At 42.5% G+C, this 20,260-nt stretch overlaps 2 protein-coding genes across 7 annotated transcripts; both read left to right on the forward strand.

Moving 5' to 3' along the window:
- Window positions 1-2,299: 2,299 nt before the first annotated feature.
- On the forward strand, window positions 2,300-9,998 carry IFIT3 (interferon induced protein with tetratricopeptide repeats 3). Of its 5 annotated transcripts, none has more exons than XM_016194869.2 (3): window positions 2,300-2,435; window positions 6,046-6,110; window positions 8,026-9,998. In XM_016194869.2, the coding sequence occupies exons 2-3, from the start codon at window positions 6,058-6,060 to the stop codon at window positions 9,485-9,487; spliced, it is 1,515 nt and encodes a 504-aa protein (XP_016050355.1). In that variant the 5' UTR covers window positions 2,300-2,435; window positions 6,046-6,057; the 3' UTR covers window positions 9,488-9,998. The 5 variants fall into 5 exon arrangements, with proteins under 5 accessions (XP_016050355.1, XP_060055796.1, XP_007538341.2 ...); XM_060199813.1 differs by having other exon boundaries at window positions 8,030-9,998; XM_060198295.1 differs by having other exon boundaries at window positions 2,338-2,435; window positions 6,034-6,110.
- On the forward strand, window positions 2,323-18,208 carry LOC103127382 (interferon-induced protein with tetratricopeptide repeats 1-like). 2 transcript variants are annotated; one of them, XM_007538281.3, is made up of 2 exons: window positions 2,323-2,435; window positions 15,654-18,208. In XM_007538281.3, the coding sequence occupies exons 1-2, from the start codon at window positions 2,431-2,433 to the stop codon at window positions 17,089-17,091; spliced, it is 1,443 nt and encodes a 480-aa protein (XP_007538343.3). In that variant the 5' UTR covers window positions 2,323-2,430; the 3' UTR covers window positions 17,092-18,208. The 2 variants fall into 2 exon arrangements, with proteins under 2 accessions (XP_007538343.3, XP_060057108.1); XM_060201125.1 differs by lacking the exon at window positions 2,323-2,435 and adding an exon at window positions 10,126-10,425.
- The last annotated feature ends 2,052 nt before the right edge of the window (window positions 18,209-20,260 follow it).

A 20,260-nucleotide genomic window follows, 5' to 3' on the forward strand; every position in this document is an offset into this window, starting at 1 on the left:
CTGTCTAGTCCCCGATCTGAGGGGGAATGCTTTCAGCTTCTGTCTATTGAGTATGACGTTGGATGTAGGTTTGCTGTAATAATATATTTTTATTTTTTATATTTTTAGTAATATATTTTTAAAGACAATCATTTTAAAGTGGAATATATTTTTCTAGCAAATATTATTAAAGATGGGATTGGTAGGTAAATATAACTCATATTGAGAATCTTTCCTGAAATATGCCATCACTCCAAGGTGGGAAGCTAGAAGAAATACAGACATCATCCCATTTCTTGCATGAAAACCAAATCCCAAATATAGGATTTATTTATTTTTTAAAATTTTTTATTTAAGAAAGGATTAATGATTTATTTTTATTATTAACCATGTGGGCTGGTGAACTTCAGAAAGTAATTTCTCTTCAAAGCTTACTACCTTTTCTGATCCTTATGAAATTATGTGCTAGGAGGCAGAGCAGTGGTTGCCTAGATACAGTGTAGAATAGGGTTGGGGAAAACCAGGAAGGCAAATGGGAGGGTGAGAGATGTCTCTCTCTCTCTCTCTATCCCCCCTCCCTTCTCAATTTCTGTCTCTAACCAATAAATAAATAAGGTTTTAAAGAAAGGAGAGGGGAAGTCCTGGTTTGAGCCCTTGGCTCACCACCTGCAAGGAGTCTCTTCACAGGTGGTGAAGCAGGTCTGCAGGTGTCTGTCTTTCTCTCCTCCCCTCCTCTCTTGATTTCTCTCTGTCCTATCCAAAAACAACATCAATAACAACAATAACAATTAAAAAAAAAACAAGGGCAACAAAAAGGGGATAAACAAATATTTTTTAAATAAAGTAAGAAGAATGTCATATATAATATCAAAAAGTGATCTCTTATACTGAAAAGCCAGATGCCATCTGTGTGTGGGACTAGGACAAGAACAAAGGCTGTGAGAACTTTGTGAGAACTATGGTGCTAACGGTTGGGAAGGTGAGGGCATGAAACTTTGGTGGTCAGTGAGGTGTAGAACTGTACCCTATGAATTTGTAAACCACTATTCACCACACAATTTTAAATAGTGACTTGGAAGGGGAAAAAAAGGAACAGAGACTTTGAGAGATGTCTTTCAGCTTTGAAGAGTGCTTCTGCCAAGAGATAGCCCAGGGTATCTGTGCTTCAGAGAGACAGGCCAAGATATCTGGCAACAGCAGTTTGCAACATGACTAAGGCATCCAGGTGCTGTCATTCAAACATGGTTTCTCTCCAACCAACTGCCCGGCTATTTACTTTGCTAACTGGAAGCATCTGCTGCCACTGACACAGCAGCTTCCCAGACTACAGATAATCTCCCTGGAGAGTAAGACAGTAGGATTTTTCTTCAGTTCACAGACTAGATTCTTGGGGCTCCTGTTTGGGGAGTGAGAATACTCTAATGGCAGCTCACTCCTTAGCATGCCCATAGTCAACCAGAAAGGAATGTAAAACTAGTTCTTCTCCAGTGCATGGTCTCCTATAATTTTGTTGAAAAGAAAAAGGATAGTCACTCCAGGATATTCTTCTCCAATTTATTTTATCAAGTTTTGCTCTCAAGTTGCTTTGACTGTTTTCATGGGAATTTGAAGTTAGCAACCTTCCCCCATATCTTCTATCTGCCTAGAATTACAGGCTGTAAAATTCAGTGTCTCCAATCAGTTTGTCACGTTATGATTACCTGATTTTTAAAATTTTATTTCCCCCCTTTTTTATTAGTGATTTAACAGTTTTTACTAATGTCTTAAGATTTCAGGGCTATATTTTCACACCTATATATGGTAAGTGTATGTCATCCCCACCACCACCCCTACCAAGCCTTTGTGCCCCTCCCTCACAACTGCCATAGTTTTCCCAAAGCCCAAGAGATGGTTTGGTTATGTTTTTCCCCACAATCATTTGTTTTTGTCATCCACATTTCACACGTAAGTGAAACCAATTGGTAGTGGGTTGTTTGAAGGATAGAGAAATGAGGAGTCTCAGTTGTGTCCCTCAGACAATATCCTAAAGCTGGTCCAAAAGAGAACCCAAATCCATGCCTCCTGTGCTTATTTTCCTTGATTCCAGCTCATCTAACTCAGTGTTGAATATTCTACAGTATCTCTAGCATCAGACATTCAAGTTGCCTGCAGACACACAGATTCCCAGCACCCCGCCGCAGTGACAGCCCTGGGGGAAGGGTCCGCCAGCCTGTCCTCACCCTCCCCAGCAGTCACAGCCTGTGTGAGCAGCCTTCCAGCAGCAGGGCTCTGACAGCTCAGTTTCCATTTCCCGCTGCAGGGATCCTCAGAGCTCAGTTTCAGTTTCGGTTTCCTTTTCTCTTTCATAAAAGCTCATAGGAAGCGCTGGGCTGGAACCTCCCCACTGTTTGCTTGTGACTCAGAAGCAGAGTCAAGGAGCCTGGAAGGAGCACAGTGTTGGGAGCAGCCAGCATGAGGTGAGTGCCCCCGCTTCTTTGGTAGGAGGTGGAGAGCATCTCACAGATTTTGTTTGTGTAGAACTAGGCTCTGTGTGTGCATGTAGATTTATACACATGGATGCAATTCAATCATATGTCTGTCTTAGTTCATGCATGTCCAAATGTTTCTGATTCAGAGTCAGGCACCATTAGGACACCAAGGGAAAGATTCCCCAAAAACAGGCAGTTGGGAGCTGCAGCGGGAAATGTAACAGGACTTGGGGGTGGGGGCATTCTCAGGACCTTGCAGGCAAAATGGGGCCAGTGAGGGCTGGGGTTTGGTGGACAGTTCCTAGGGTTCTCCTGCTCTCAGCAAGTGCACCAGGGTGGGGCCAGCCTGTGGCTACATGGCTTCTCTTTTAGCCTGCTCCTTCAAATGGGGCAGGATTCTGGCCTGACCCTTTCCGCTCAGCTGCTGACCACCCTTGTGAACTGAGCAGAGAGAAAAGGCTGCAGCATGGCCCAACCCAACCCGAGTGTACTAGCAAATGCGATTTGCTTGTGTCCTGCCTTCCAAAGTCCTGATGAAGTCTAGAAATGAGGTGGAAAAACATTTAAGGAAGACGAAAGAGCTTCACCAAAATGCCATGTGCCTCCCATATGGCTGTGCACTAATAGAGTGGAGGAAGCCAGGACAATCAGGGACGGTCAGCCGAAACAAGGCCTGCAAGCAAAAGGGGTACTTTAGGCATGAGGTTAGTTAGGCCACTGATATTATTGTTATAGTTGTTTCTTTATTACTATGTAACAGTATGTAAGAGTATAAATTTTATATGAATATATATTGTAAACAACTACCAGGACAGGGTAAGTAGCATGATGACTATGCAAAAAGACTGTCGTACCTGAGGCTCCAAGGTCCCAGGTTCAACCCTCTGTACCACCGTCAGCCAGAGCTGAGCAGTGCTCTGGTCTCTGTCTCTCTCTTGCACGCTCTCTCCCTCTCTCTCTCCCTCCTCTCCTTCTACCCTCCCTCTCCCTCTTCCTCCTCCTTCATCTCCCTTTCTATCCCTTTCAATAAAATTGATTCAATATTTTTTAAAAAAATTAATAAAGTTTAGAGGAAAAAGACCCTGGGGGCAGGTGGTGGTGGAACTGGTTGAATACACACAGTATAGTGTATAAGGACCCATGTTCAAGCCCCTAGTCCCCACCTACAGGGGGAAGCTTTATAAGTGGTGAAGCAGGGCTGCAGGTATCTCTATGTCTGTCTATCTCCCCTTTCAATTCTTCTCTCTATCCAATAAATAAATAATAAAAAAGATCCCTAGTTAATCAAAAAATGATCACATATTTATTCAGTGAAAATATTTAAATTCTACTGTCCTAGACTTTTTTTCTTTGCCTCCAGTGTTATTGCTGGGGCTCAGTGCCTGCACTACGAATTGTGAATAATGCTATACTGAATATGTGAATGCAGATAACTCATCAATATCCTATTTCTTATGGCTACAGAGCCAGAGGTGGAATTACTGGATCATAAGGTAGTTCTGTTTGTTTTTAAGGGACTCTGATCAGCTTTCCATAGTGGTGGCATAGTTTTTGACACTATGTCATTTACTTGTGCGGAGGCTCACATTTCTATGCATCCTTACCGACTGACACTCATCACCTCTGGCCATTCTTATAGGTATGAGGGGATATCTCACTGTGATTTTTTTTCATTATCTAGATGAGTCACAATGGCTGTGTGTTTAGACAGAAGCAGAAGAGAATATAAGAGACCACATCACTGAAAATTCTTTCAACGCAGTGGGGGCTGGGCTCAAACCTGCATTGCATGCACCGCAAAGCAACGCACTATCCAAGTTGATAGTGCGTTGATAGTTTGATTAGTGACCTCAAACACTTTTGTATGTGTCTGTGGGCCTTTTATATATCCTATTCATAAAAAATGTATATGCAGCTCCTCTGCACATTTTTTAAGTTGGATGGTTTGTTTTTGAGCTATGGAGTTTTATGAATTATGTACATTGTGGAATGCAAATCTACTATCAGATCATTTATAAACACTTTTTTCTCCATCCAGTTGGTTAACATTGTTGATAGGTTTCTTGGCTGTACAGAAGCATTTTTGTGTAGACCCTTTTGAGATTGATGTGGTTTTTTTATTTGTTCTTGTCTTTGTGCCTTTGTTTTTCAAGTCAAGTTTTAAGAAGTCATTTCGGTGATCGAATATCAAGTAACTTATTCCTTAATTTTCCTTTTTGGAGTTTTATGGTTTCAACTTTTACATTCAAATCTTTAATCCATTTTGAGTTGACTTTTGCATGCAGTGTAAGATAAAGGTCAGGTTTAATTTATTTTCATATGACTATCTAGTTTTTTTCCATGGTCACCTACTAAAAATATTATCCACTTTCCATTGTGTGCTCTTGATTCCTTTGCCATAAACTAATGAGTCATATATGCATGATTTCTTTCTGGACTCTTTATTTTACTTCTTAGAACTAAATGTATATTTTTTTATGCCAAGACCATACTGTTTTGATTACTGTTATTTGAAGTATAACTTGAAATCAAGACCTCTGGTGCATCCAACTTTGTTTTCTTATTAAAAAAATATTTATTCATTTATTTGTGAGATATGTAAAATTAGAGTAGAGAGAGAACCGGAGCACCACTCTGGCACATGCAAACTTGAGACTCATGTCTGAGGGTCCACTGCTTTGTCCACTGTGCTGCCTCCCAGACTCCAACTTCATTCTTTCTCTGAATGGTTTTGACAGCCAGTGTTTTTTTGTTTTTTTCTCCCTAAAATTTCTGGAAGCTGAAATCTTCTTTATTGACACAATTAGCAAAGTATGTGATGGAGCTGACTACAAGAAACCCTTCTAGGAAAAATAATTATAATAATTAGAAACTGAAATTAGATCTTGAAAATGTGACTCCTTTTGATCCTTCAGCTTTACACTATGATTATCTGTACAGAGGGTTCTAAATCAAAACAGTTTTACTCACATTATCCTTACTCAGTTTTTGAGACTAATAGTTCAAATTTTTACAATGATAAGTTAAAAGATAAAAAATAATCAACTAAAACAACTAACAGACTTAAGCAAGGATGGCTTAATGTTATTCATTCTCTTCATTGAACATTTTACTTAAGTGCTTTATTAAAGCTACTAGCTCAGGGTTACCCCCACGTGCATCTATTAGTTTATACACTTGAGATTCAAGCTCTTTTAGAGTTCCCCAAGTGTATTCAAAAGAACCTACATTCTCAAGATAATGTAAACAATATATTTTGGTACCTATGTTTTCAGTTCTCTGGTACAAGATATTCTGTACTTGAGTGCTTTCTGGCCTTGATCAAATAGCATGAATAGTAGGAAATGAAAATTTTCCCTCTGTTTGACCTTCACAAAGCTGATGAGTAAAAAGTGTTACTGCATCTAGATGATCAAGAGTTAAGGCCAAGAAAATATACATAATCTGCAGAATTGATGGCAGATGGAATTCCATAGATGCTATGTGACACTGGAAATCCATGTCAGAGTTTTGAATTGTCTTCAGTATCATCAATGAGTAATCTGGCATGATGCAACATTTCTGTCATTTCGATGATAATCTGTAGTTTGTCTTCCAGAACTTTTAGTCAATGATTAAATGCCTGAGAAAGTCTGGTTCTCACTTGCCTGCCTGGCAACTGGAGTAAGTATTTATAGGGTTCCAAAAGAATTCTTTCCACTGTTTCTTGTGTCTTCTCCCTTGTTTACAAATTTCAAAGCTAAAAATAAAAATAAAAAAACCCAAAAGCAAAAAAAAAAAAAAATTCAACAATGATATCACAACTTTCATGCCACTGGCATAGAAGTAACAGTACCCATTATGCTATCTAGCCCTGACTATATATGATCATATATAGAGTTGGTATAAATATCACTTTCTGACTAAGACTAGCTAAGTTTCATTGCATTGGAATCAAAGATTTTAAGGGGGAGAGGTGAGAGTTGAGAGGGATTCGGCTATCCAGTGCATTATGGGGGAGGAATACATCCATTGGGAATAGGTGTGGTGTGCAGGTGCCTATCATGGGGAGGAAGCAAACTATACACACATGGTAACAACTGTCCTGTAATATTTCCCTCACTAGGACAATTTATTAAAAGAAAGAAATGAAAGCTTCTGGCTTTATGCAGTATAAAATCTGAATTTTAAAACTTCATCCAGGACCTGAACATTGCAGCCCTCCACTGTCTCATGCTCAGCAATGTTTAAAGATCTTTTCTGGCTCTGACTGAGACCCTGATGTCTTGATCCATATAGTCCCTCATCAATAACTTTCTCTTATCTTTGATCCTGCTTTGTGTCTATCACAGAATCTGTCTCTACTTTCTAACTTCCATGCTTCCAAACCCATCACTAAGAAACCACTTATCTGTCCTTCCAAAGCAACCTCACCATCTTGTGAATCCTCACAGTGCTTAAAAGCAGTTATGGTTATTTTTGTTCCCTGGCTTCCCAAACTGGGATGATTCCTTCTTTCAAGCATTCCCATAGCACCTTGCTAAAATCCTCCCCAACCCCGCCAAGTTGTTTTACATTTATAATTAACTGTTCAGTGACTGTCTCCCTCAACCAGAAGGTAAACTTCCTGCTGACAGGACCTACGTGTCATGTTTACAAGTGCTTCTGTGTACCTACCTTAGTGCTGAGCATGTCATGGATATATAATAAATATTTATGAAATTTAAAAAAGAGGTAACAGCACCCAGGATCAACTTCCCACTTTATAGTTCAGACCCAGGCTCTTTTTAATGCTCACATGAATCTCTCCCCCTACTTCACCGTAGAACTCTCCACCCTCCTTAGCCACCAGCCACTAGTCACTGTCTTTATGATTCCATAAAACTTGATCATTTTTATGTTTGTCATATCTGAAGCCCCAGAGGTACCAGTTTCAATATCTGGCACCACCAGCAGCCATCTCTAGTCTTTCTGTATGTCTTGTTCATTGAGATATTTTTAAAAATAATTTTCCTATTTCTCTAAAAAATAATTGGGACTTTGACAGGGATTGCATTGAACCTGTAGATGGCATTAGGTATCAATACTTTTATAGTAATTCTTCCAATCCAAGAGCATGTATTGTGTTCCTATTTACTTGTGTTATCTTCAATTTCTTTTGTCAACATTTCATAGTTTCCAGTGTACATACCTTACACACACATACACACACACACCACCACCACCACCACCACCACCACCTCTAAAATTTATTTAAATTTACATATAACCCAGAAAAGTTGATGGTGTGGTTCCTATTTGAAAAGCAAGAGTGCTGATGGTTTAAGTTTCAGTTTGAGGGAAGGTAGAGACCCAGTGTCCCTGCTCAAGTTGCCAATCAGAAAGAACAAATTCATCCTTCCTCTGTGTTTTGTTCTACTCAGGCTCTCAGCCACTTTGGGGAGGGTGGTCAGCTCTATTCATTCTACTGACTCAAGTGTCATTCCCTTTCAAGAACATCTTCATAGTGAGCTCCAGAGTGCAAAGAATTAACTTTCTTTTGCATCACCAGTTGCAGTGCTGAAGGTGCCCATCACAATGACCATATTTTTCTCCACAGTGAGGTCAACAAGAAGTCTCTGGAGGAAATCCTTTCACAACTGAAATGCCACTTCACGTGGAACTTATTTAAAGGAAAAGGTGTCCCAGATGACCTGGAAGGCAGAGTGTGTGAGCAGATTGAATATTTAGACACCAAGTTCAAAGCTACAATGTACAACTTGCTGGCCTATATAAAACACTTAGGTGGTCAAGACGAAGCAGCTTTGAAATGCCTGCAGCAAGCAGAAGAGCTCATCCAGAGAGAGTACACTAGCCAAGCAGAAATCAGAACTCTGGCCACTTGGGGAAACTATGCCTGGGTCTATTATCATCTGGACAGATACTTAGAAGCTCAGAAGTATGTTGATAAGGTGAAACAAGTGTGTGAGAAGTTCTCAAATCCTTACAGTACTGAATGCCCTGAGCTTGACTGTGAGGAAGGCTGGACAAGGCTGCAGTGTGGAGGAAAGCAAACTGAAAAGGCAAAGGTATGTTTTGAGAAGGCTTTGCTCAAAAGCCCCAATAACCCAGAATTTGTCTCTGGACTGGCAATTGCTAAGTGCTATCTAGATAGCAAGCCACAGAAGCAGTTACCTTTTGATATTCTGAAGCAGGCTGTAGCACTGAACCCTGAGAACCAGTATATCAAAGTTCTTTTGGCCCTAAAACTGCAGAAAATGAGTCAAGAAGATGAAGGAGAAGAGTTGGTTGATGAAGCCCTGCAGAAAGCTCCTGGACAACCAGATGTCCTTCGCAGTGCAGCTAAGTTTTACAAAAAAAAAGGTGATCTTGACAAAGCTATTGAATTGCTTACAAAGGCACTAGAAACCACACCAAACAATGGCTTTCTCCACCACCAGATCGCGTGCTACTACAGGGAAAAAATCAAGCAAGTTGAGAATGCAGGGGAATCAGAAACAAGTGGAAATAGAGAGAAGGTGGAAGAGTTAAGGAAATGTGCTCAGGATTATTGTAATAAGGCTACTGAGAAGGGACTAAGTCCACTGTATGCACTCTCAGATATTACTGAGCTCCTGGAAACAGAAGAATGCTTTCAGATAGCAGCCAGTCAGAAATTCCCAGACACAGAGCGGGAACAAGTCCACACGGCTCAATGCAATGTACAGGAATATCATGGGGAATCAGAAAATACTGCTGTCCAGGATGTCTTAGGGGGTTTGTCCACAAGCAACAAGCCAACTGAGAAGGCAAAGGTGGAGTACCAACTACAGGAGGTAGCAGTAAATCCGCTTCCACAAAATGCACCAAATTATTGGTATCACCAAGGATTGATTCACAAGATGGGTGGAGACCTGTTGCAAGCAGCTCAATGTTATGAGAAGGAACTGGGTCGCCTACTAAGGAATAGCCCTTCAGGGATAAGCAGCTTTTTCCTGTCTGCATCTGAGCTTGAAGAAGTCAGAGCAGAAGTGGGCCCAGGCACAGGCAGTTCCAGCGTTAGACAGCTCCCCAACCCCTGAGACGAATCAGAGGGAGGAACAGAGTACTGGGGGATCTTGAAGTGTGGCCATGGGAGGGGAGGCAGAGACTTCCCCAGACTGAGCTTGCTTGCCTGTTGTGTTAAGATGCAGAGTTAAGAGGGTAATTTTCTAGCGTCTGTCTTCCCTGTCCCTCAGATCTATGCAGTGCTCTAGTGGACTGGTCCTACAGCTATTTACCAGTGAAAACAATGCTCCAGGCCTTCAGAAGGCAGTCTCTCCTTCTTCTGCACTCTGTTAACCAGATACCCCCATTTCCAGCCTTCTTGCTAAGAGGTATAGCTGGTCACAGTCTACCCATGGAACCTTGTGTCCATCATTTCTACCTAGCCATCTAGTCTTCCTGGAAGATGAACTTTTGGTTAACCCTTGCTTTTGGCTTCAGTCATGTGTTTGTATTTTTTCTTTTTTTTTTTTTTTTTTATAACCAGGGCACTGCTCAGCTTTGGTTTACTATGGTTTGGGGGATTGAACCTTTGAATTTGGAACCTCAGGCATGAGAGTCTCTTTGCATAACCATCGTACTATCTCCACAGCTTTGTACATGCTGACAGTTATATTTTAATGAATATATTTTCTTGATAAAACTGCGACAATAAACTAAAAACATTCAAGTCTGAGAGAACTGTGTGGTTTGCTTGGGTGATCAAGAGCCAACTTGTCATACTTTTCTCAATACAGATACTTGAGTTGAAGCTAATACTCTTCTCATTCATGATATGAACTATGAATCTGAGCCAGTGTCATAGCTGCTGATTCTCTCCTCATTTGCTGAGCACATGGGCTGTTGCCTCCCTGACCATGTGGTAAGGGCACCGATCTGAGGCTGGTTGTGGAGACAGATCTCCCTCCTCTTGGATCAGTAAACATAGAAGAATTCTCTTTCTGGCTGTGGAAATTTACATGATCTGCAAAATCATGTAAATTTCTAAAAGTGAAGATTCCTGCAGTACTTAGTAGCCCTATACTGTCTTCCTAAACCAAAAAAGTGACAAAAACAAAAAAAATAGTAATAATACTCTTTCAGGTACACAGATTACAGTTCCTGTGGTCAATTCAAGGAATGGAAGTAGAGAGTGAGACCATTGGGCAATGGGCAGAATTGGGGGGGTTAGAAGGGGATCTAAAGGCGTAGACAATGCATTGGATTTTAGGAGCCAGAACCAGCTCTGTCCTCAGACTTTATTCATCTTATTGCTGAAAATTTGCATCTTTTAAGGCAATCTTTCCCTATTTTCTCCCACCTACTCCTTACCCCCAGTTCCTGGCAGCCACTTTTTTTAAAGTTATTTTTTAATCTTTATTTATTAGAGACAGTCAGAAATCAAGAAGGAGAGACAGTAAGACACCTGCAAGCCCTATTCCACTACTCACAAAGCTTCCCTCACTGCAGGTGAGAAGCAGGGGCTTGAATCCAGGTCCTTGAGCACTGTAACCTGTGCTCAACCATGTGTGCCACCACCTGTCCCCAACAACCAATTTTCTACTCTATTGTTACGGTTTTCTTTTTTAATTCCTCATTTAAGTGCTTCCATGTGGTCTTTGCCTTCTGTTGTATGCTTTACATTGGGTTGTTCTAGTTCTCCCCCGCCAAGAGAATTGGATCAGTCCAGTTCGCAGGCCCGCTTGGCCCCGCCCCTAGGAACCCCGCCAGAAATACAGTTTCCCTGCCCAGCCGTATGTCTCTGGTCGTCTCTGTTACCCGCCCATGAAGCTAGCCAGGCCAACAAGAGCCTCTGAATTTTAACAACAGCCTTCCTCTGACTGATTCATTTCACTAGACACACTACTCGAGGCCCATTCCTGTTGCTACAAATGACAGGAGTTTCTTCTTTCTCATGGCTGAATAAGCCCATCCTCCCACCCACCCCACAGCATCTATATCCCTTCGTCTGTCAACGGACACTGAAGTTGTTTCCTTAGGTTAGCCTTGTGAATAATCCTGCAGTGAACATGGCAGTGCAAATAGCTCTTCCATGTCCTCTTTTTCTCTTATTTATTGTTATTGCCACCAAACCTGGGGCTCCATGCCAGCACTACAAAGCCACTAATTTATAATCTGGCCAAGAAGGCTTCCTTCTCTCCACATCTCTACCAATATTTGTTATCTTTTGCCCTTTTTTAAAAAATACATTCCTTTTTAAAAAATTATTTTTTATTTCCAGCAGGGTCATCATTAGGACTCAATGCCAGCACTACAAATCCACCACTCCTGGCAGCAATTTTTTCCTCTTTTTTTTCCCCTCTCCTTTTTTATTGAATAGGACAGAGAAAAAATGAGAAGAGGAAAGAGAGAGAGACCTGCAGGCTTGCTTCACACTCATAAAGTGTCCCCCACCCCTGTAGGCATGGAACAGGGGCTCAAACCTGGGTCTTTACACATGGTAATATGTGCTTTACTGGGTGCACCACAACCCAGCCCCCTCTTTTGCCTTTTTGATAATTATTCTAACAGACTCCAGATGACATTGCTGCTTTTGTTGTTTGGTATTTTCTGGGGTGTTACTTCTCCAGGCCAACTTCTCCTTTAGAGAAGGAAAGAAAGACAACAAAAATCAAACCTTCCTCCAGTGTGGCGGGGGCTGAGCTCAAACCTAGGGCATGCATGGCAAAGTTTATTGTCCAAGTGTATTATGCCAGTCCTCTCAAGTGATTTGAGATTTGCACTTCTCTCAAGAATACACCGTGTGTTCCTGATGATCTGACTGGAAAAGACTAGTGCAGATGAAGCTCAAGGCTAACTAAAACACCCCTCCACTCTCCACCATTAAGCATAGCAACTCTATACCAGCCAGAGATGCTAGTCAGGTGGAGCAATTACCTGCCATCAGAAAAGAAAAGGAAAGGAAAAGGAAGGAAAGGAAAGAAAACTGAATAGTGAAGGAGATAACTAGTATCATATCTGAAAGTTCCTAGAAAACATTTCTGACCAACTTTTTTCTCTTAGTATTTTAGAGATTTTCCTTCTCACTCTTGCTCTCTCTCCCCCCACCTCTCTTTTTTTTCTTTCTTTTCAATGAAAGGATTAAAGTACCATTTAGCACACCAAAAGTAAATACATCAACTTTCACCAGTTGTAAGTGGCTGTAATGCAGATGCTGCAAAATAAATGTAAACAATATAGACTATTAAAGAGCAGGAGCTTGGGAGTCGGGCGGTAGCTCAGTAGGATAAGCACACTCAGCACAAAGAAAACTGCAAGGGAGTCGCTTCACAGGTCTGCAGGTTTCTATCTTTCTCCCTCTCTGTCTTCCCTTCCTCTCTTGATTTCTCTCTGTTCTATCCAACAACAATGGCATCAATAACAATAATAACTACAACAATAAAACAACAAAGGCAACAAAAGGGAATAAGTAAATATTTTTTAAAAAGAGAGATAGCAGGAACTCAAGGTCCAGAGCAGCCATTGCCTAGCACAGCACAACAGAAGGGCTGCCACCTGCAACCTTGTTCTCCCACAGCTGGGAGAAGTGACCACAGCTCTCCATGGCAAAGGGAGTGCTGGCGGCTTCACTGAGGGTTGAGAGGAAACTGGAATACACATTCTATTCAAGTCCCTGTGTGTCATTTTCAAGGATAGACCATATGTTAGGCCACAAAGACAGTGTCAACAAATTCAAGAGCATTGAAATCATTGAGGGTTGAGGGTATGCAAATTGGCCTGGGGACATCTATTCACAAGCACCAGGCTAGAACTCTGTGGACAAATCTGAGCAGCCTCTGATCTGAGTGTCTATATTCTCTTACAGTAGCACATAGTTTTATTATAGCCCTACAAGTCAATGAGTATGCTTCCATTTGCATTCTTTCTCAGAATTGTTTTGGCAATTCTCCATCTACTAAGTATCTTCTGTTCTTTCTTCTATAGAAGTCCATAGGGAATTTTTTAATTTAATTTATTTTATTGGGTAGAGATAAGAGAAAGGGATTTAGTTCTAAACTGTATAGTTTAGAACACTATACTAAACTCTATGATTTTCTATATATACTACCATCTCATCTGCAAATAGTGATAGTTTCATTTCTTGTCTTCAAACTTGGATCCCTTTTATTTATTTTTCTTGCCAAACTACTATAACTAGAACTTCCAAGACTATGTTGAATAGCAATGCTGGTAGTGGACAACCTTGCTTTATTCCCAATCTAAGAAGAAACATTTTAAGTTTCTAATCACTGAATATATGTTGTGTGTGTGTGTGTGTGTGTGTGTGTTTATAGTTTTTAATAGATTGATACGCACCCTTAATTTCCATCTTTTGAAAAAAATTAATAATAAATCAATGTTTATCTTTCAAAAGTTTTCTCAGTAACTACTGAAATAATCATGTCATCTTTTTTTTTTCCTCCATGGTTATTGCTGGGCTCAGTGTCTCCACCATGAATCCACTGCTCCTGGAGGCCATTTTTTCCCCGTTTTTGTTGCCCTTGTTGTTGTTATTGCCATTGTTGATGTTGTTCATTGTTGGATAGGACAGAGAGAAATGGAGAGAGGAGGGGAAGACAGAGCGGGGAGAGAAAGACACCTGCAGACCTGCTTCACTGCCTGTGAAGCGACTCCCCTGCAGGTGGGGAGCCGGGGGCTCGAACTGGGATCCTTACGCTGGTCCCTGCCCCTGCGCTTTGTGCCATATGCGCTTAACCCACTGCGCCACTGCCCGACCCATCATGTCATCTTTTTAAATCTCCTGTTGTTGATATGGTAAATCACACTGGTCAACTTCTGTATGTTGAAGCATACCACTCTTACATTCCTAGCATAAATCACACTTGGTCATGGTATACAATTTTTTAAATGTGGTGTTGAACCTGGTGTGCTAGGATCTTCTGTCAAGAATCTTCATATATACGTTCATCAAGGGTATCAGTCTACAGTTTTTGCTTTTTTCTCTTACCAGAGCACTGCTCAGCTCTGTTTATGGTGTTCTAGGGGATTGAACCTGGAAATTCAGAGCCATAGGCATGAGAGTCTCTGTATAACCATTATGCTATCTACCCCCTTTCTCTCTCTCTTTGTAGAACTCTGCCAACATTTGGTATCAGAGTGATGTTGGCTTCACATAAAGGGTTAGGGAGTATTCCTAGACCTTCAATTATTTTTGGAAGAGTTTGGGAAGTATAGGTAAATGTTTCTCTATGGAAGTTTTGCAAAACTCATGATTAAAACCATTTTTGTTGCAACTATTATGATAAGGCTCAACAATGATCTTTGTCCTATTCTGGCTGTCATGTTGGCTTTGTCTACAAGTAAAGCACACAGGAACAAATAGACAAAAATTGCTGCAGGACATATGCTGCTACAGTTCCATCTACTATGGGAGTAGTGACTGTTTTCTGTCTGCATTCTGAGGAACAATACTGATTATATTCACTTATGATTTAACCCTGCCTCTACCTCCTGCCAACAGTTTTTTTCTCACTGGGTACTGTTTCTGAAGCATGAGTGGGTGTAAAAAGGAAAGTAAGTTGGACAGTTACTGGAGCTTCTCACCTCAGCAGTTTGCCATTGAGTCATGGTCTGAGGTGCAGACTGACTTCAGCCAGGAAGTCAGCCCTGAGGCTTGGGGAGAACTGCTTGGAACAACAGGAGTTTCTGATGAGAAACTTGGAGGGAAAATGAGAGTTGGGAATTTTGTATAATTTCCCCACCCTTTATTTTCAAAGGGAGGATGTCTAATAGGGTTTTTTTTTTTTGCTTGCCTTTATTTCATATTTATACATTTATTTTATTGCCACCAGGGTTATTGGGGGCAGGGGGCCTCAATGCCTGCACAATAAATTCACTATTCCTGACAGCCATTTTTAAAAAAATTTTATTTCTTAATTTGATAGGAAAGATAAAAATTGAGATGGGGGAGAAAGAGAGGGACCTGCAGACATGTTGCACTGCTCCTGAAGCTTCCCCCTTGCAGGTGGGGACCAGAGGCTTGAACTAAGGTCCTTGATCATGGTTATTTATGTGCTAAGCTGGGTGCACCCCAATGCCCAGCCTGTGAGTGTGTGTGTGTTATACTTCAACAGCACTAGTGATGTACTACCATGGTGTGGTAGAGACACTGAAGAGGTAATTTTTGACTATTCATAGTACTAGCATCATCTTCATTAGCCTTAAGTTTCCTAAAAAGTATAATTACTGTTTTCTGTCTTATAGTGTTGAATCAAATGGGAATCTCGCTAAAGATAACTTGAGTCAACTGAGATGTCACTTCACTTGGGAGTTGCAAATTGAAGACGATGAAATGCATGATCTAGAAAACAGAGTCTTCGACCAGATGGAGTTCTTGGACACCCAGTGTGGCGTGCGCATGCACAACCTCCTGGCCTACGTCAAGCACCTGGAAGGCCAGGATGAGGAGGCTCTGGGGAGTCTGCGGGATGCTGAGGAGGCCATGCCACAAGAGCACGGCCATGGGCCAGACGTGAAAAGTCTGGTTACCTGGGGAAACTTCGCCTGGCTGTGCTACCACATGGGCAGACTCGCAGAAACCCAGAGTTACCTAGACAAGGTAGAAGCCATCTGCAGGAAGTTTTCAGGTCAATCCAGCTACAGAATGGAGAGTCCTGAGATGGACTCTGAGGAAGGATGGGCTTTGCTGAAGTGTGGAGCAAAGAATTACGAACGGGCAGAAGCTTGCTTTGAAAAGGCTCTAGAAGCGCAGCCTGAGAATCCTGAATTCAGTGCTGGGTATGCAATTGTCATCTACCGTCTGGATGGCATAAACAGGACATCGCTGAGCCTGCAGCCCCTGCAAAAGGCCCTCCGCTTAAACCCAGAAAATGTGTATGTTAAGGTTCTCCTGGCCCTGAAGCTTCAGGATCTCAGACAAGAAGCTGAAGCAGAAAAGCACATTAAAGAAGCGCTCAGCAGCACATCTTCACAGACCTATGTCTTGCGATACGCAGGCAAGTTTTACAGAAGAAAAGGCTTTCTGGATAAAGCTCTTCACCTCTTTAAAATGGCCTTGCAGGCCACACCTTCCTCCGCCTTACTGAACCACCAGATAGGGCTCTGCTACAGGGCACATGTCTTGCGAATCAAGAAAGCCGCCAACTGGAAGCCCAGAGCACTGGACAGAGAAAAGGTTGAGAAAATAGCAAGGTTAGCTATACGCCATCTGGAATTTGCCGTGGAGCAAAAACCCACTTTTGGGATTGCCCACGTGCACCTGGCCGAGATGTACACAGAGACAGGCAACTACAGAAAGGCTGAAGAGGCTTACCACAAAGTCCTGAACATGACATCACTCAAAGAAGAGGACTTGCAGGAGGTCCACTTCCAGTATGGCCGATTTCAGGAATTTCAAAGGAAATCTGAAGTGGATGCAGTTGTCCACTACCTAAAAGCAATCAAAATAGAAACGCCATCGTTTTCAAGAAATAAGAGTATCCAGTCTTTGGAGAAACTGGCTTTAAGGAAACTTCAGAAAAATACATCTGACGTGGAGAGCTTGAGCTTCCTTGGGTTAATTTGCAAACTGAGAGGAGACTTGAGTGAGGCCGTAGAGCACTATGAACGAGCCCTGAGGCTGGCTGCTGGCGGGGAGACTGCTGAGGGCCACAGCTCTCTGGAGCTTTCACAGTCCACCTGAGTTGACATAAACCATCTTTTCTGTGTGTAGTTTTCAGGACACTATGAAACTTCCTATAATGATATAATTTGGGATGCTTTTATTGTTTTGTGGAACTGACACATACATGACTTTACCACTCTCTGCCTTTTTCATTTACAGAGAAAGTGAACACTGCATAGCTTCCCACAGTTTGCTGTGACACTCTCACATGCTGGGGCTTTCAAACTTGGATCATTTACATGGCAAGGCACATACCCTAATTATCTCTAACTTTAAAATTACTTATTTTATTGATCCAGTATCAGTATAGGTGTAGTTTATGACTTCAGGAGTAGTTTCACACACCTGTAGGCATGACCCATCACACCCACCACCAAATTTGCTGTTTTATCAGAGACCCCACTGCCTATGCCCCCTTTCCTGTTCACAATGTAATTTTTGAATGATTCCTCAAATCTGATAAAGTACAGCTATATTAAACAAATAATGAAACAGTATCTCTCTGTGTGAGAGATAGAGGAGTCACTTAATAATGTCTCCTTAAATCCTATAGAGCATAGAAAAGTTTGTTGAGTGTATTTGTAAAATTCTGGTTTTACATAAAAGGAAATATTTACTTTCTTCTTAATTTTCAGTGTGAGATGCCCCAAGTATAGTGATTATGGAATGGAAAAAATTACCTTTCCTCTCCCCTTCTCAGTTCATTTCAAAGTCCGTAACATTGAAATCCTACACCAAAACAAGGGCTGATAGAACCTAAGGTGAGGAAGAGCTTGAGCTGTTTACAGAAACTCTTTGCAAAGAAACAGTTCATAGGCTAAAATTGAATCTAAAAACAAAAGCACTCACATCCCCACCCCAGTTCCTGCTGATCTTGCCCTCTTAAGATAATGAAGGCTAGTTCAGACTACTGGTAGACCCGAGCCACAGCAGGAAGCTGGAGGAACCAGTAGTGGAGGCTAGATCAAAAGGTCCTCTGCTCCTGCCTGAGTGCCCCAAGTCTGACTTTTCAGACTTGCCTCACTTCCACCTGAATGAAAAGATGACATTCTTTTGAGTGGGGAGGTTGGTTCAGAGTAAACATTCCAGCCCCCAATTACTGAATGGCAATAAAACTTTTTCCCTTTGTGCAAAAGCTGATGTAACAGTTTGGCTGTGTGTGAGAGATGGTTAGGTTTTCTCTTCAAATAAACACGAATAAAACAACTATTTAGTACAAAAATGTTATCTACGACCACTTGTGGCCAGTAGCTTTGTATTCTTTAGGTCGGATCATAGTTCCTTTACAGTGGTTGCTAATCCTCCAGCAGAGACCCTGAGACTCTTTCTTTCCTTAGACAATGGGGAAGACTATGAGTTCTGAAACCCAGCCCAGGGGTGGAGGAGCCAGTTCTGCATCAGGTATAAAAGACAAAAAGACGGGAGAAGGGTGATGGAGGCGTGCTGCTACCTGACTGCCACTGTTGGCAGCACACCCTTTTACAAAAGAATAAATGCCTTGCTTCAACTTTTTTGCCTTGACAAGTAATTTTAATTGGACATCATTTACAACATATGGTCCCAAGCAGTGGGCCCATTATTCACTTCAATACTAATGAAAACTGAGACACAAACAAGACAGAAGTTTATTAATATAGGCATCACACACACACATGGAAGAGCCCCGTGAGGGCTAACTCTAAGGAGTGGTTAGAACTTGAACTTAAATAGCTGTTTGGTTTTTCTTTGCTTGGTTTTTTTGTTTGTTTGTTTTTTAAACTGGAGAACTGTTCAGCCCTGGCCTAGCTGCAGTTTTGAACATGGAACTTTGGAGCTGCAGGTATGAGAGTCTCTTTGCATAGCCACTATGCTCTTATGCCCTGACTTACACAGCATCTTAACAAAGAAAACAATATATGTTTAGAGAAGTGGCAAAACAAAAGAGCTTTTGAGTTTCTAGAGAGGTAAATTGTGGATGTAAAAAAAAAAAAAAAAACCATGGAGGAAAGTAATGGCAAATAATACTAGTAAGGTTTGGAGTGGAAAGTTCTCTGGGTGAAAGAGGACTGGCTCAGGCATTAACTTCTGTTTCCCCAGTAGTGAAGAGAGGGTGGCTGCTTTTGAGAACTTTTGTCCTGCTTAGAGACAGAAAATGGAAAGCAGAGAACTTTTTTTAAAAAAAACTTTCATTTCTTTGTATTTTATTTGATAGAGATAGCATAATTGAGAAGGGGGAGGTAGGAGGGAGGGAAAAAGAGAGACACCTGCAGCACCACACCACTTGAGAAATGTCCCCCCTACAGATGGGGACAGGGGGTTCAAACCCAGGCCCTTGCACATGGTAACTTATGTGCTCAACCAAGCACCTAACTACCACCTGGTCCCTGAGGACTTTTCTTCTATCTGCTTTAGAACCTGTGTTTATCTGTTTAGCAGGACAGAAACTGAAAGAAGGGGAGGCAGAAAGGGGGAAATAGCGACAACTGCAGCCCCGCCTCACCGCTCATGAAGCTCCCCACCTGCAGATGGATCCTGGGGCTTGAACTCAGGTCCTCTGTATATGACACGGGCTCACCTGGTCCTCTGTATATGACAGGGCCACCTATCTCCTCAGCCTCTCCCGCGTGTGATGCGGGTTCACCAGGCCCCACCGCCGCCATCTCCTCCTCAGCCTCTGAGTGTGACGGACTCACCAGGCCCCACCGCCGCCTGAGCCCGGGCGACCTGCCCTGCAGCATGGCTTTTGCGCTCGCCCTCTGCTACACGCGCTGGGAGGCCTCAGCTCCCTGATGTCCGCGCAGAAAACTACAGAGCAGGACGCGCGCCCAGCCCCCGCGAGACTATGGACCCAGCGCCCAGCGCCCACGAGACTATGGACCCAGCGCCCAGAAGCCCCCGCGAGACTATGGACCCAGCGCCCAGAAGCCCCCGCGAGACTGGACCCAACGCCCAGCCCCCGCGAGACTATGGACCCAGCGCCCAGCGCCCACGAGACTATGGACCCCGCGCCCAGAAGCCCCCGCGAGACTATGGACCCAACGCCCAGAAGCCCCCGCGAGACTATGGACCCAGCGCCCAGCGCCCACGAGACTATGGACCCAGCGCCCAGAAGCCCCCGCGAGACTGGACCCAACGCCCAGAAGCCCCCGCGAGACTATGGACCCAGCGCCCAGCGCCCACGAGACTATGGACCCAGCGCCCACGAGAC

The sequence above is a fragment of the Erinaceus europaeus genome, chromosome 1 (genome assembly GCF_950295315.1).
Source record: "Erinaceus europaeus chromosome 1, mEriEur2.1, whole genome shotgun sequence".
Lineage (NCBI taxonomy): Eukaryota > Metazoa > Chordata > Mammalia > Eulipotyphla > Erinaceidae > Erinaceus > Erinaceus europaeus.

What these genes read in the sequence shown, in the direction of transcription:
- IFIT3 (XM_016194869.2), top strand. Translation starts at nt 6,058, where the DNA reads ATGATTAAATGCCTGAGAAAGTCTGGTTCTCACTTGCCTGCCTGGCAA. An exon ending in TTGCCTGCCTGGCAACTGGA is followed by an intron (nt 6,111 to 8,025) that starts GTAAGTATTTAT and finishes TTTTCTCCACAG; the next exon opens with TGAGGTCAACAAGAAGTCTC.